General features: G+C 52.6%; 1 protein-coding gene across 2 annotated transcripts in view; it reads left to right on the top strand.

Annotated features, from left to right (window-relative positions):
* NINL (ninein like) overlaps window positions 1-15,450 on the top strand; it is a 148,578-nt gene extending 133,128 nt beyond the window's left edge. Inside the window, exons 20-23 of one of the 2 annotated variants that reach the window (XM_051834438.3) lie at window positions 6,051-6,209; window positions 6,966-7,079; window positions 11,118-11,231; window positions 14,595-15,450. In XM_051834438.3, the coding sequence (XP_051690398.3) occupies window positions 6,051-6,209; window positions 6,966-7,079; window positions 11,118-11,231; window positions 14,595-14,786 (579 nt within the window). In that variant the 3' untranslated portion in view covers window positions 14,787-15,450. Of the gene's footprint in view, window positions 1-6,050; window positions 6,210-6,965; window positions 7,080-9,955; window positions 10,190-11,117; window positions 11,232-14,594 lie in introns of those variants that run through there. The other variant, XM_089307397.1, reaches the window with a different exon arrangement.
* Window positions 15,451-16,486: the final 1,036 nt, after the last annotated feature.

Raw genomic sequence — 16,486 nt, 5'->3', positions numbered from 1 at the left:
AACCCTTCCGGCTCTGCATCTGCCTGCAGGCTAGCTTCTCACGGAAATGACCCCCTGAGAAGTAGCTGCCCCACCCTCCCCTCTCCAGCTCAAGTCCCTGAGACATTTGCAGTGGACACAACTTATTCTCTTTGTCCAGAGTTTTCATTATGAGATGCTCTTAGCAGGAAAGTTGAAATAGCTCACAGCTGTCCCTCGGTATTGCAGGGGTTGGGTTCCAGGATGCCCTGTACCTCCCAAAAATCTACAGAGACTCAATTTTCTTATATGGCATGTGTAGAATTTGCACATCCTGCCATGTACTTTATTTATTTATTTATTTTAGGATTTATTTATTTGAAGACAGAGTTACAGAGAGGCAGAGACAGAGAGAAAGAGAGAGAGAGAGAGGTCTTCCATATGCTGGTTCATTCCCCAGAGGGCCACAATGGCAGGAGCTATGCTGATCTGAAGCCAGGAGCTTCTTCCCAGTCTCCCATGTGGGTGCAGGAGCGTGAGCACTTGAGCCATCTTCTACTGCTTTCCCCAACCATAGCAGAGAGCTGGATTGGAAGTGGAGCACTCGAACCAGTGCCTATATGGGTGCTGGCACTGCAGGTGGCAGCTTTACCCACTATGCCACAGTGGCTTCCCATGTATTAGCAGGTACCCTGACTGCAGTGCTGCTGGCCCCTAACAGTAATCCCTATTGTCACCCAGTATTTAGACCATAGTCACACTTCTGTAGTTAGTCAAAACTATTTCATACAGCAAGGTCTTTTTTGGCAGTCTTGCCAAAATATAAATATTGTTCATTGTATGTAGCTCTCAAATTAATTGCTTAAAACAATGACTCGATTACGCTCACAGGCCCTGTGGGTCAGTTCCACAGACAGGCACAGCTCAGGCAGGAAGTCCCTGCTCTGTGCCTCAGAGCCTCAGCTGGGAAGAACAGACGCTGGAGTGACCTCAGTGCCTGGGGCTGGGAGCTTCTGGGGGCTCCTTCTGCACACAGGGCTTCTCCCTGGGGCTGGGCTCCTGGAGGAACTGAGGGAACCAAGTGTTCCAGGAGGACCAGGCAGAGGGTTGCACAGCTTCAGACCCTGCCTCAAACATTGCTTGGAGCCACAGGGAAGCCCCTGGGTGGTCCCATATTGAGAAAGTCCAGTCTATGTTAGCCTCTTTCACTGCCTTAATCAAGAACAACCATTCTCGGCCAGCGCCGTGGCTCAATAGGCTAATCCTCCACCTGCAGTGCCGGCACCCCGGGTTCTAGTCCCGGTCGGGGTGCTGGATTCTGTCCCAGTTGCCCCTCTTCCAGTCCAGCTCTCTGCTGTGGCCTGGGAGGGCAGTGAAGGATGGCCCAAGTGCTTGGGCCCTGCACCACATGGGAGACCAGGAGAAACACCTGGCTTCTGGCTTCAGATCAGCACGGTGCCCCAGCTACAGCAGCCATTGTGGGGTGAACCAACGGCAAAGGAAGACCTTTCTCTCTGTCTCTCTCTCTCACTGTCCACTCTGCCTGTCAAAAAAAATTAAAAAAAAAAAGATTAAAAAAAAAGAACAACCATTCTCCCCATGATGCCCGCTTTTGGAAGACACCAGGTGGTTATCTTGTAGGCTCGCTGTGGTCCAGACCTGTGCCCTCCAGCTCTTTCCCGAGACTGTGGTTCAGTTTGGTGCTTTCCAGATCCCATGATCACCCATGTCCATTTGTCTGAACACATGGCCCACAGGTGGCTGCTGATGTCTCCTACTGGCTTCTGCACAAGCCAGACATCAAAGAGGTGCTCACCATGGAGCAGCGGTTCAATGCCCCGAGAATCCCAGCATCTTGTAGAGTGTCTGGCCCAGGAGCACCTCACATACACCAGTCACAATGAGGCCTTAGACAAACCCACAATGGCGAAGTATTAAAATGGAGGACTGGGCCAGCGCCGCGGCTCACTAGGCTAATCCTCCGCCTTGCGGTGCCGGCACACCGGGTTCTAGTCACGGTCGGGGCGCCGGATTCTGTCCCGGTTGCCCCTCTTCCAGGCCAGCTCTCTGCTGTGGCCAGGGAGTGCAGTGGGGGATGGCCCAAGTCCTTGGGCCCTGCACCCCATGGGAGACCAGGAGAAGTACCTGGCTCCTGCCATGGGATCAGCGCAGTGCGCCGGCCGCAGCGCGCCGGCCGCGGCGGCCATTGGAGGGTGAACTAACGGCAGAAGGAAAACCTTTCTCTCTGTCTCTCTCTCTGTCCACTCTACCTGTCAAAAAAAAAAAAAAATGGAGGACTGGAGCTGGTGCTGTGGCATAGTAGGCTAAGCCTCTGTCCATGGCACAGTATCCCATGTGGGCTGCGGTTCATTTCCCAACCACTCTTCTGATCCAGCTCTCTGCTTATGGGGTGGGAACACAGAAGATGGCCCAAGTGCTTGAGCCCCTGCACCCACGTGGGGACCCAGAAGAAGCTCCTGGCTACTGGCTTCGGATCGGCTCAGCTCCAGCTGTTGCCACCATTTAGGGAGTGAACCAGCAGATGGAAGGCCTCTCTGTCTCTCCCTCTCTATGTCTGCAACTCTGCCTCTCAAATAAATATTCTTTTAATGGGGGGCTGAATTTGTCAAGAATGTCAGTGTTATAAAGGACAAGGCCAGGGACACATCCCAGGTTCAAGGAGGCTGACAAACTGAGGATAATAGGCACAACCTGATGCTATGCAGTGACGGATGATATGAAAGACGACGCTGAGTCAGTTGACAAACAGGAAAGCACATGGGCCATTGGATCAGCCATGTGCAAGGGCCCCCTGCAGGGATGGGGCAGATGACACACGTGTGCACGTGTCTGTGTGCACATGATATGTCCACGTGTCTGTGCCTGAGCATACCTGATCACTGCCTGAAGCAGTAGCTGCACGCAGCCATGTTGCTGCAGGCTACACTGCTGCAGCGATGGTGCAGAGGATGCTCTGGTGTGTGCACACGTGTGTGTTCATGTGTCTGTATACATGTGTGGTGTGTGCATGTCTTGTGTGATGTGAGTACATGTGTCTGGTGTGGCCCATGTGTGCACATGTATTGCACACAGGTATGTGTGTACCCACGTCTGCACTTAGCACAAGCAGCAAAGCAGATGGGGAAGATGCTGTTGGTGAGTCTGTCTGAAGCATTATCGATTTTCTGTATCATGTTCTACTTTTTTTAATTTGAAAGGCAGTTTGAGAGAGGCAGAGAGAGACAAAGAGAGGTCTTCCATCTGCTGGTTCATTCCCCAAATGGCCACAACAGCCTGAGCTGTGCCAATCTGAAGCCAGGAGCCAGGAGCCTCTTCTGGGTCTCCCACGTGAGTGCAGGGACCCAAGGACCTGGGCCATCTTCTGCTTTCCCAGGCCGTAGCAGAATGCCGAATCAGAAGTGGAGCAGCCAGGACTCAAACAGGCGCCCGTATGGGATGCCAGCACTGCAGGCTTTACCCACTACGCCACAGCACCAGCCCCCATGTTCTACTTCTTTATCATGTTCTATTCATCTGTCTGAGGTTGAAATTATTTCCAGAGTTTTATTTACTAAAGATGCCTAGAAGAGAATCAACTAGTTGATTGGTGAAGTTGAAGCAAATTCCAATTCTGTGGCGAAATCCAGGCTGTCCTCAGAGGTTAGGACAGATGTGTATCAATATTGAGAAACGATTTTCGTTTTCACAATACATGATAGACATGGGAGAGAGGTCTCTGCCAACCGTAATGTGATAAAAGTGCATAGACTCACCTTGAATGAACCCAAATCTAAACCATTTCAAGGTTCAGTTATGAGCTTAATAAACCCATAAAACCACAGCTAAAACATTTGTTAGAGTGTATGATGCTGACCGGGCAGAGCCTGGTCAAAGAGTATCACCCCAGAAACCCCAAGAGCTGCTGATGCTCCCAAAAACAGATGGAAAAAATGAGGGGTCCCCTGTCCATATTCCTTTATTCGATCATGGCAAACAGCTTGAGGACATCCTTTTCTTGTGTCCGTAGTGAAAAATGTGGTTTGGATGAAGCTACTCACGATGTGCATTTGAGAACCACTGGCATTTCCATGGTGAGAGGTTTTCTGGTGCTGGGCACCAGGAGTTCCCTCATTCACCCATGAGCCCTGGCGAGCATCCACCACCTGTGGGCAGGGGCCACCAAGAAAGCACCACACACATCCCCTGTGGTTCACTGCCAGTCTGGGAGAGATTAGGTTGGTTTTTCCCTACAGTGGCTCAGAGTCTATTAGAAATAGCCCTGGAAATATGTATTCTTTAGAATACTATACCGCAGTAAGAAACAACGAAATCCAGTCATTTGCACCAAAATGGAGGAATCTGGAACACATCATGCTGAGTGAAGTAAGCCAGTCCCAAAGGGACAAATACCTGATGTTCTCCCTGATCGGTGACAACTGACTGAACACCAAAAAGGAAACCTCCTGAAGTGAAATGGACACTATGAGAAATGGTGTCTTGATCAGCATAGCCCTGACTGCTAATGGACAACTTAATACATTATCCCTCATAGTATTTTTTTTGTCTGTTCTACTTAATATGACTGGTTTAATTCTGTAATTATCACACAGTTATTCTTAAGTGTTGAAAATTAACTGAAATGTGATCCCTGTTAAACATAAGAGTGGGAATAAGAGAGGGAAGAGATGTATAATTTGGGGCATGCTCGGGCTGACTTGCCCCAATTGGTAGAGTTGGAAACATACCATGGGATTCCAATTCAATCCCATCAAGGTGGCATGTGCCAATGCCATCTCACTATTCCAAGTGATCAATTTCAGTTCACAATTGATCATAATGAAAGGACTAAGAGTCAAAGGGAGCACATAAACAAGTCTAGTATCTGCTAACACTAACCGATAGAATAAATAAAGGGGAGAGTGATCCAACATGGGAAGTGAGATACTCAGCAGACTCATAGAATGGCGGATGTCCTAAATAGCACTCTGGCCTCAGAATCAGCCCTAAAGGCACTCGGATCTGGCTGAAAAGCCCATGAGAGTATTTCAGGCATGGAAAGCCAAGACACTCTGGCAAAAAGATCTCTGTGAGTGAGATCCCAGTGGAAAGAACAGGTCTTCAAAGAGGGAGGTGCCTTTCTCTGAAGGGAGGAGAGAACCTCCACTTTGACTATGACCGTGTCTAAACAAGATAAGAGTCGGAGAACTCAAGGGGCTTCCATAGCCTTGGAAACTCATGACTGGTGCATAGGGAGATTACTGATGCCATAAACAGGAGTGTCAATTTGTAAAGTCAACAACAGGAGTCACTGTGCACTTACTCCTCATGTAGGATCTCTGTCCTTAATGTGCTGTACACTGAGGCTTAATGCTATAACGAGTACTCAAACAATATATTTCACTTTGTGTTTCTATGGGGGTGCAAACGATTGAAATCTTTACTTAATGTACACTAAACTGATCTTCTGTAAAAAAAAAAAAAAAAAAAAAAAGAAATTATCAATTCCCAACTTGACTCTCACTGGGATTAAACATGACAATAGGTCTGATCTGATTTCATCATCATTTAAAAAAAATCATCTATTATTTTTCACTTTATGTTTCTGTGTGGGAGCAAACTGTTGAAATCCTTACTTAAGGTATACTAAGCTGATCTTCTGTATATTAAGATAATCGAAAATGAATCTTGATGTGAATGGAAGGGGAGAGGGAGTGGGAAAGGGGAGGGTTGTGGGTGGGAGGGACGGTATGGGGGGGAAGCCATTGTAACCCATGAGTCGTACTTTGGAAATTTATATTCATTAAATAAAAGATAAAAAAAAAAAAAAAAGAAATAGCCCTGGAAGAAGTGAGAAGAGGCGAGGGGCCAGTAGGGTGGCAGTTTGGTGCCCAGGGTCTGTGGCCGCTGCTTCTTCCTTCTGGGCAGTGCGCAGTCCCGGTGTGGCAGGCAGCCATCCCCCTGTAGGGTGCCCAACCACTCTACCTGATGATGCCACACTCATCAGAGGCTTTGCCACTGAGATGATCTGAATTCAGCTGTTGGTTTAGAAACTTTTTTTTTTCAATCTGTATTTTAACCTTTTTTTGCTCTAGAGTCAGAAATACAAGGATGAGCTGTCTCAGCTCCATCACAGGGTCCTGCAGCTGGAAGAGGAGGCTTCTGCCCAGCAGACCCAACACGAGAAGAATTGCGCCACCATTCAGCTGTTAACGCAGAGGCTGGAGGAGGCAGGGCACCGCGAGGCGCAGCAGGTGGGGGGCCGGGGCAGCTCCTTCCAGGCTCCCGGGGCTGCTGGGCAGAGGGGAGCAGTGAGGGAGATGCAGATCGGGTCAAGGCCTGATGTCCCTGAGGGAGGCAGCCCCGGTTGTGTGGTGAGGGGCTGCGAAGCCGGCCTGGAGCGAATCCCCAGTGTCTAGAAGAGTAGCAGAACAGAGCTAACCTACCGGCAATAGCACAGCGAGCTGGTGCGACCTTCTCGGAGGGCTGCCACGTGTCTAGCAGGAAGCCCAAGGGTGTCCCTGGGCTCTGACTTCCTAATTCTGCTCTGGGGCTCTTATCCAAGGACACGGTGGAAAGACTTGGCTGGCAGAGTTCCACTGCTTTGTGACTTCACAATGGCCTAACAGAATTAGCTCGCTTCCTCCAGCAGTAGCAGGAGTCCGTAGATCTTGGCACAGCCCGCTAAGACCCATGTTTTCCAGTGATATTTGATGTTGTGGGAACACTCAGGCTACGGTCAGGAGCTGAGCACGGCTGTGGACGCCATCCGCCCGTGCCTTCTGATACCGTGACACTGACAGACATGGGAGTGCAGGAAATGGGTCACAAAGATAGCAGGTGTGGGTCTCCTGCTGTTAGGAGCCTGCAGGATTTAAGTTTCGTAATTTTTAAAAGCTTTTTCCATGATTATCTGAAGTTTCTACATCAAGCATATACCAGAAGGCTTCGGAATTTCTTGTACTACTGAAATTGACTTTTTTTTTTTTTTTTTTTTTTTTTAAATGCAGGGCGAACAGCTCCGAACACTTGAGGGTGAACTTGAACGCATGACTCAGGAATGTCAGAGCCTGAGAGTGTCACAGTCAGAGCTGGCAGAGACCCTAGGAGAAAGTGAGCAACAGGTGGGTGTGCGTGGGCTGGAGGCGCCGGGTCCCATCTCAGCCTGGCAGGGACAGCAGCACTGGGCTGGCAGCATTGCCAGGCCTCGTCCAGCCCAGTGAGGTTCCTGAGCCCACCTGGTGTCACAGGGCTGGCTGGGTGCTCACCTGGCCCAGGTTGGTTTGATCTTTTGAGCAAGCCACATCAAGAGGTCGGGCAACCCTCGAGTGAAGGGGGTGTTAGCCATGCCTATGGGCGACCCCTCTACAGTAGAGAACGCCAGGGAATCACGGGGGTGGCATCTGAGGGAGGGGTGGTGCCAGAGGCAGTGGGCACCAGCGCCGTGGGGGTGGTGTAACGCCTGGTTTGGTCCACAGCTCCACGCCCCGCCCCGCCTTACACCCGCACACCCTCGGTGTCACCTGCTGGCTCTGCAGGTGCAGCGATGGGGAGGCCGAGCACCTCACAGTCTGGGACATCAGGCACGTGCAGAGCAAGCAGAGCAGGACCCTGGAGGGAAGTTGGTTCTTCCCAAGGAGCGGGGAGCTGAGGAAGGAGGAGGAGAGCAGATGGTGACCGTGGAAGGGCCCTGAGGGACCAGTGTGGACACAGGTGTGGGCCGGGGAAGCGTCCGCCCTGGTGTGAGCACTGGTGGGAGAGGCTGACAGCACAGCCTCCAGCACACTGAGACCTCACTGAGTCTGTGCCTGTGGCCCCAACATGGCTGCTGACCTGATAGTTGGACTTGCCCTGTGTGAGTCATTCCCAGATTTTCTGCAGCTGCAGAGGGCTCGGCCTGGGTGTGAGACCCCAGAGCCTTGGATGTGCTCTTGGGGGGGACCTGGGGGCTCCCTGCCTTCGCTGTGAGCAGGTGCTTTCCCAGAGGCACCACTGTGTGTTTGGGGTGCTCCTTCTTAAGTCTGAAAGGAGCTTGGAAAACAGCCTCCTCCTCATTTTGGGACTGACAGATACAGCTTCGCCCAGCTGAACACAGAGAAGGGGCGGTGCCGTCCCCCTTGTGTCTGCTGGCAACTTCCGGTCAAAAACTTGTTGCTTCTGTGGGTGGGTGTTTGGTGCAGTGGTTAACATGCAGCTTGGGGGACCAGCATTGTGGCATAGTAGGTAAAGCCACTGCCGGTGACACCAGCATCCCATCCCAGCTGCTCGACTTCCAATCCAGCTCCCTCCCAATGTGTCTGGGAAAGCAGCAGGGGATGGCCCAAGTGCTTGGGCCCCTGCACCCACATGGGAGACCGGGAAGAAGCTCCTGGCTTTTGGCTTTGGCCCAGCCCAGCCCTGTCATTGCAGCCATCTGGAAGATCTCTCTCTCTCAGTATCTGCCTTTCAAATAAGTAAATAAAATCCTAATAAAAAAAAAAAGTTTGGGACACTCATATCCCATATCGGAGTGCCTGGGTTCGAGTCCTGGCTCCATTCCTGATTCCTGCTTCCCACTAATGCACACCCTGGAAGGCAGCAGGTGGTGTCTCGATTACTTGGGTCCTTGGGTCCATTTGGAAGAGTGAATTCTGGGCTCCTAGCTTCTGCCTTGCCCAGCCCTGGCTGTTGTGAGTGTGAACCAGCAGGTGGAAGAGCTCTCTCATCTCTGTCTTTCAAATAAAATAAAAATAATTACATTTTATTTTTTATATGTTTATTCATTTATTTTTATTTTCTTGAAAGGCAGAAAAAGAGACAGATCTTCCATTTGCTGGTTCAGTCCCCAGATGCCTGCCATAACCAGGGCAGGTCCAAAGCCAGGAGCCCAGAACTCTGCCTGGGTCTTCCACGTGGGTAGCAGGGACCCAAGCAGCTGGGCCACCCTCCACTGCCTTGCCAAGCGTATTAGCAGGAAGCTGGACCAGAAGCAGAGTAGCTGAGGCTCAAATCGGCACTCCAGTAGAGAATGTGGATGTTCCAAGCGGCAGCTTAACCTGCTGCACCACCATGCCTGCCCCCAAAATAAATGAATTTTTAAAAATCATGCAAAAACACAGTGCCTCTCCCAGCACAGTACCTGTAGGAGCAGATAGGCTGCTGGTGCCTGGGGCTCGTGCGGCCCTGTGGCAGCACCTGCTCGGCCTGCAGAGGGTGGTGGGCGGGCAGTGGGACACACAGCAGGTGGACGGGTCAGACAGGTGCTCTGCTCTGAGAGGACCCCCAGGGGATCGGAGGACGGTACCGGAGGACAGGGTTAGGCGGCCGATCCTCAGTTAACCTGAACTGCACAGGTTGGGAGTCCAGTAGCAACCTGCAGCTTCTTGCTACGACCACAGGGGCTCTGACAGATGTTGGAGGACAGGCTGGGAGGGGAGCCGAGCCTCTCAGCTGGCCTTGTGGGCTGTAAGGGCTCCACGCCTGGGCCTCTGTGTGTCTGCGGGCGGCGCTGAGGCCACACACTGAAACTTGGTGGGAGGCGTTGGGTCCTCCATCCCCACCACGTGCCTGGCCCTGCCTGTGTGTGGTGTGGCAGAGAGCAGGCTCCAGGACCCTGATCCTTCCGACTCGGAAGAAAAGCCAGGAACTGGAGTTTGACGTGAATGCGCCATTTTCAAATGATGCATCTAATTTGAAATCTGGAGCTGAACAAAATTCCTCCACAGCCTGCAGGCTGCCTGTCAAGCACTGTGGTTTGTTGGGTGCACGTTAGAGATGGCGACGTAGACACAGCAGGCAGAGATTGTGCCCTCCTGGAGCCGACACCCAGTGGCCGTGAGCAGACAAAAGCAGAATAAAACATGAGTCGTGTACGAGGGACTTCAATAGCTCATGGAAAATGGGATTGAAAGCTAAGTTTCGGGGCCAGCGCTGTGGCACAGTGGATTAACACCCTGGCCTGAAGTGCCTGCATCCCATATGGGCACTGGTTCGAGACCCAGCTGTTCTACTTCCGATCCAGCTCTCTGCTATGGCCTGGGAAAGCAGTGGAAGATGACCCAAGTCCTTGGGCCCCTGCACTCATGTGGAGACCTGAAAGAAGCTCCTGGTTCCTGGCTTCGGATCAGCGCAGCTCCAGCCATTGCAGCCAATTGGGGAGTGAACCAGTGGATGGAAGACCCCTCTCTCTCTCTGCCTCTCCTCTCTCTGTGTAACTCTGACTTTCAAATAAATAAATAAATCTATTAAAAAAAAAGCTAAGTTTCTTTTGGTGCCAGATATTTTGAATTTGTGCATTTGAGGGGTCGTCAAAGTGTTCGTGGAAATTCATATTATGAAAAAACTGCAGGAATTTCTAAAATTTTTGCACCAAAATAAATGTAGACTTTGATTTCATTTTCCATGAATTTTTGAAGCACTGCATGTACTTGGCGTGTTTGTAGGTAGCAGGGAGCTCAGGAAGGGAAGATAGGGTAATGGCACAGGTGTGGGGGGGGGCTCAACTGTGTGCCAGGTGCCAAGCAGGCCTCGCAGGGGCAGCAGAGCACAGTGGCTCTAAGCACGGGCTGTAGCTCCTTGCTCTACCACCCATCAGCCAACTGACCAAGGGCAGTCAGTTAGCATCTCTCCCTGCCTCAGTTTCTCATATGCAAACTTCAAGCACCAGCAGGAGCCACTGGCTCGCAGGCATTGTGAGGTGGCCCCTGGGCACCCACCACAAGGGATTAATGTAAAAGGCCCAGGGAATAGCTCACACCTCTGTGCCACCATGTGGGCCACAGGAGCCACTGGGGACACACTTCACAGGCAGAGAGCAGGGGCCACCTTTGGGAGGAAGAACGTGGAGCAAGATTTGAAAGCAGGTAAAAGGTGAGATTTGGAATGCATGAGTTCTAAGAAGAATAACCTCACAGCATTATGCAAGAGTGTCACGGGAAACAGGATGGGGTCCTGTCCTGACACCTGTCCCACGTCAAGGCCTTGTGGTACCCAGGAACACGGCTAGGGAAACTGGCTTCCGAGTCGCTTGTGGCTTAAACCCTGGGGCCACATCCCTGTCCAGATTCTCCCGGCTTTGTGGCGTGGGACAGGCATTTTAACAGGTGAGCGTGTTCGCTGGCCACCCACCTTGAGATGATCCTTTTGCAGTGTGAGACACCTTCTGCAACCTTTTCTTGTGGCAGGAGGGACGTGAGAAACAGCTGGAAGCTGCAGCGGAGCGGGTGGGAGAGGTGGAGACGCGTCTGCGGAACGTGGAGCTGCTCCTGCAGGACAAAGTGCGGGAGCTGACACAGCAGGTGAGTGACAGCGCTGGCCCTAGCGCCCACGGCTCCTCCCCGACCCAGGTGAGTGAGCGCTGGCCTCAGCGCCCCCTGCTGCTGGGGGGTGGGCGGCACCACCTGACAGGCATTGGAGAGATGCCCGTGGCCCCGTTGTGGGAGCGCTGGCCATGGCCGCAGCAGAGGCTGGTGGATTCTGGAAGATTCTCGCGCTCCCTGGGAGAGGCCATACCTGAGAAGGCACAGGGGCCCTTGAGGAGAGGGCAGATGTCGCTCCCCGTCTTCATGGGGGAACGACACTAAACCCTGCCTAGGCTTCATATCCGAGTCACGGCACCATTATGTCGCTCCCCCTCTTCGTGGAGGAACGACACAGGACCCTGCGCTGTTCTTTCGTCTGCTCGGCCCTCCCCGGGTTCGCTGCTGGTTCTTCCCGGGTTGGCTACTATCCCTTCCACCTCCGTGGAAGGGCAGTTCCCCCTGGCCACATTCCCCACTTCCGCAGGGGAGTGGCGCACCGCCGGCCGGCTTTCTCGGGGGGCTGCACAGGTGTTCCCTCAGATGTTCCCCTTAGATGTTCCTGGTGCATGCCGTCTCTCTCCTCCTTTATAGTCCTCCTCCGCCAATCCTAACTCGGCTGCCCACACGCCGAGTACGCTGCTCTCCTCCAATCAGGAGTAGGTCCTACAGTTTATTGGTTGAACTGGAGGCAGCTGCATAGAAGCTGTTTTCTCCTCTCCCAGCGCCATATTGTGGGAGAGCAGATGCATAGAATAAGTCTTAATTCCAGTAACAATATAGTCCGAGTTGCTCCCCACAGTGGGAGAGCAGATGCATAGAATAAGTCTTAATTCCAGTAACAGTATAGTCCAAGTTGCTCCCCACAGATCCCCCTTTCTTTTTATTTTTTGGCGTTGATACGCGCCTGTCTTCGGTGTCCCGCGGCACACACTCTGCTCTGCTTGCTAGAGTTGCCACAGGTTCTTACAAGTCCTATCAATCAGGCAAACCGAATCCAGGTCCTCTCTTCACCATGTTGTGAGGAGGTTTTTAGGCACTGATGCGTGCCTGTGTTCGGTGCCCCGCAGCGCATGCTCTGCTCTGCCTGCAGGGGCTTACAAGCCCTAACAATCAGGCAAACCGAATCCAAGCCTTCTCATTGCCATATTGTGGGGAGGCTTATTGGTGTTGATTCGTGCCTATCTTCGGTGACCTGCAGCTCATACTCTGGTCGAGCTGCTTGCTGGTGCTTACCGCCTTAATCAGGCAGACCGAATCCAAGCTCTCTCATTGCCATGTTGTGGGGTGACTTATTGGTGTTGATAATGTGCCTGTCTTCGGTGACCTGCGGCGCATAAGCTGCTAGCCGCCCGCAGGTGCTCACCACTTCCCTAATCAGGCAGACCGAATCCAAGCTCTCACATTGCAGTGTTGTAGGGAGGCCTCTCTATTTCTCTATTTCTCTATCTCCGGGCATTCCTATTTCTCCCATTTTACTTCTATCTTCCAGCATTCCTATTTCTCTCCTTTTACTTCTAAACTTCTGTTTCTCTTATCCCTGCGGCTTCCCGGCGGCGCTCGCCCCGAGGCTGCTTCTCGGCACCTCGCCCCGCAGCAGCTTCTCGGCACCTCGCCCCGCGGCAGCTTCACGGCTCTGCGCGGCTTCCCGGCGCCTCGCCCCGCCGGCGGGTTCCCGGCTCTGCGCGCACGCTCCGCGGTCTCCATGCACTTCGCGCCCGCACCACGGCCTCACGCCAGCCCCGCGTTCCCCATCTATTCACGCCCCGTGCTCTCTCTGCACACAGCGGCTTCCGCGAATGTTTCCGCCACCACCGGCATTCAGTCCAAGTTCCCCGGACTAACCTGGCGAATTTCAACCTGGCGGCCCACGTCTCTGCCTCTGGTTCCAGATCTTCGCCTCTTGCTCCCCGGGGTGACCTGAAGAATTCCAAGGTGGCTTATATCTCCGCCTCGGCCTGCACTCGCGGCCTCATCCCCCCTAACATTCCTCTCTACCCAGTATGTTTCCTTAAGTTTTCTTCCAACAATATTCCTCTCATTTCTCCTGGCTTCTCCCCACAGTCCGTATCCAAGTCTAAGTTTCTTACAGGTTTCACTTTCACTTTCAACCTGCAGTCCGTATCTGAGTCTAAGTTTCTTCTTGCTTTCACTTTAAATCCTAACTTCTTTCCCACAGTCCATATCCGAGTCTCTGCCTAGGCTTTCAATAGCTTCTTCCGGCACCTAGGCTCTTTGATAGTCTCTCTCTCCGGTATTTTCCACTTCTTCCCGTTTCTTCCCTCTTCTTCCCTCCTAGGTTTCCTATCCGTCCTAGGTTTCCTATCCGAGTCACGGCACCATTATGTCGCTCCCCGTCTTCATGGGGGAACGACACTAAACCCTGCCTAGGCTTCATATCCGAGTCACGGCACCATTATGTCGCTCCCCCTCTTCGTGGAGGAACGACACAGGACCCTGCGCTGTTCTTTCGTCTGCTCGGCCCTCCCCGGGTTCGCTGCTGGTTCTTCCCGGGTTGGCTACTATCCCTTCCACCTCCGTGGAAGGGCAGTTCCCCCTGGCCACATTCCCCACTTCCGCAGGGGAGTGGCACACCGCCAGCCGGCTCGCTCGGGGGGCTGCACAGGTGTTCCCTCAGATGTTCCCCTTAGATGTTCCTGGTGCATGCCGTCTCTCTCCTCCTTTATAGTCCTCCTCCGCCAATCCTAACTCGGCTGCCCACACGCCGAGTACGCTGCTCTCCTCCAATCAGGAGTAGGTCCTACAGTTTATTGGTTGAACTGGAGGCAGCTGCGTAGAAGCTGTTTTCTCCTCTCCCAGCGCCATATTGTGGGAGAGCAGATGCATAGAATAAGTCTTAATTCCAGTAACAATATAGTCCGAGTTGCTCCCCACAGTGGGAGAGCAGATGCATAGAATAAGTCTTAATTCCAGTAACAGTATAGTCCGAGTTGCTCCCCACAGGCAGACAGCACAGGGGCTGGTTTTTGGCCTCGCAGTTAGGACACCCGCGTCCCATATCCGGGTACCTGTGTCCATATCCCAGCTCCGCTCCCAGGTCCAGAGCCCTGGAAATCACGGCGATGGCTGTCGTCACTGGGCGCCTGCACCCATGCGGGAGACCAGGATTGCGCTCTGGCTCCTGGCTCTGGCAGCCCCAGCCCCTGCGGGCGTTTGGGCAGTGAACCAGCCAGTGGAACCTGTCTGCCTGCCTCCACCGCAGTGTTCAGCAGGTTGTTTACTCCTGGTGTTAGACCTGCTGCAACCAAGTTAGGGTCTGAACCAGCGCGGAGGCTGGGAGTGGGCAGCTCCTCGTGCAGGCACGTCCGCCCAGGCTCCATCTTAACCGTCTATCCTGTCCAGTTTGAAAGGAACACGAGGTCCGATCTGCTGCTCAAGGAGCTGTACGTGGAAAACGCGCACCTAGTGAAAGCCCTCCAGGTCACCGAGGAGAAGCAGCGAGGAGCTGAGAGGAGAAACCTCGTCCTGGAAGAAAAGGTCCGCGCTCTCAACAGACTCGTCAGCCGCATGGCCCCCGCCGCGCTCGCTGTGTGAAGCGGGTACTCTGGCCCGGCCCCACCCAGCAGCCAGGCGTCCTCACGAACCGGAGGCTTGTGACGCTTTGTTCAGCCCACGGTCTATCTTACGAGTGTCTGCTCCATGCCAGGTGGGGGCAGCCGTGTGTGTTAACATAAGATGGTGTTTGTGTCTCAGTGGTCTCGCGTGATTTCCCTGCGTAAAACTCCCGGGCTGGATGCTCATGGAAGTGGCAGATGCTGGGGGGCCCTCAGTGAACAACCACCGAGAGAGGGGTTACAGCAGGTGCTTTCCGAGTTGTACTTTCCACGTCGTCTGCGAGGATTAAAATGCAGTCAGGGCTCGATATGGTTTTCCCGTGTCACCATTGCTGCTCAGAGCTCAGTCACCCCAGAGATGGTGGAGGGGGCCCCTGCAGGGACCGTCCCCCGACCCGCCCAGGCAGGGTGGGCCTCGAGTGTGTGGGCTCAGGGATGCAGTATTTATTGCGAATGAAATGAAATGTCATCACACTGGAAAGTGAACTATATGTAAAAAAAAATTATATATATATATATATTACATGTACAGTTTTATAACTGAAACGCACATAAATTATGGCCACTTGGTTTATCAGAATGTACTATCATACCATGAAAAAAAGGCACCATGTTTGCAATAAATTTTTTTCTATTAAAATTCACTTCTGAGTTTGTTGTTGTGCTGCTCAGCCACCGCCCTGAGGCTGGTGCACCGCCTCCCTCAGGGTGGGTACTTCCTGCTTTAGGGGGACCATGTTCAGCCCTCCAGGAAGACACAACAGACTGGATGTGCCAGCGCTGTGGCGCAGCAGGTTGAAGCCCCAGCCTGCAGTGCCAGCATCCCGTATGGGTGCTGGTTGGAGTCCCAGCTGCTCTACTTCCACTCCAGCTCTCTGCTTATGGCCTGGGAAAGCAGTAGAAGATGGCCCAAGTCCTTGGGCCACTGTACCCGCATGGGAGACCTGGAAGAAGCTCCTGGCTCCTGGTTTCAGCTCAGCTCAGCTCTGGCCGTTGCAGTCATTTGGGGAGTGAACCAGCAGAATGGAAGACCTCTCTCTCTCTGTAACTCTTTCAAATAAATAAAAATCTTAAAAAAAAAAAAAAAAAAAAAGACTGGACGAGACGGGGAGGGCACCATTAATGGTTCCTTCCATACTTCCTGGTAATAAAGTTTCTTTCCAATAAAAACACCAGCTCCTCAGCATTTTCTCACTCCACAACTGCACAGGACAGCTCTGGCTTACTGCACAACTCGGCAAGCAAACAAAATAATTGGGAAAGTCCTGTAAGAACAACAGTGAATAGGGATGAGTTCTACCAGTTACGGAAATATTCAGCCTCAATATATTCTGTGTTACCCAGGTATGTGCACTTATCAAAACTCAGCGAGGCATACGATTCCTCATTCACTAAGGCCTTCTGTCTGGAAGTGGAGGAACAAGGTGGTTGGTTAATAGACCTGGAAATTGTAATTAACCAATAAACTGGCATACTCATACAGGATGTGGGCATCCCAAGTGGTGGCCTAACCCATGTAGCCACGTGTCTGCCCTGCCAAAATCCACTCTGGATTTAAAAGATGCTCTCTTGGGGCCGGCATTGTGGCGTAACGGGTTAAGCCACAACCTGAGACTCCAGCATCCCGTATAGGTGCCAATTCAAGACCTGGCTGCTCCTTTTCCAATCCAGCTCCCTGCT

The sequence above is a fragment of the Oryctolagus cuniculus genome, chromosome 11, assembly GCF_051225735.1.
Source record: "Oryctolagus cuniculus isolate XC-2025 breed Fujian yellow rabbit chromosome 11, ASM5122573v1, whole genome shotgun sequence".
NCBI classification, from domain to species: Eukaryota; Metazoa; Chordata; class Mammalia; order Lagomorpha; family Leporidae; genus Oryctolagus; species Oryctolagus cuniculus.
This window is presented reverse-complemented; position numbering and strand designations above follow the sequence as displayed.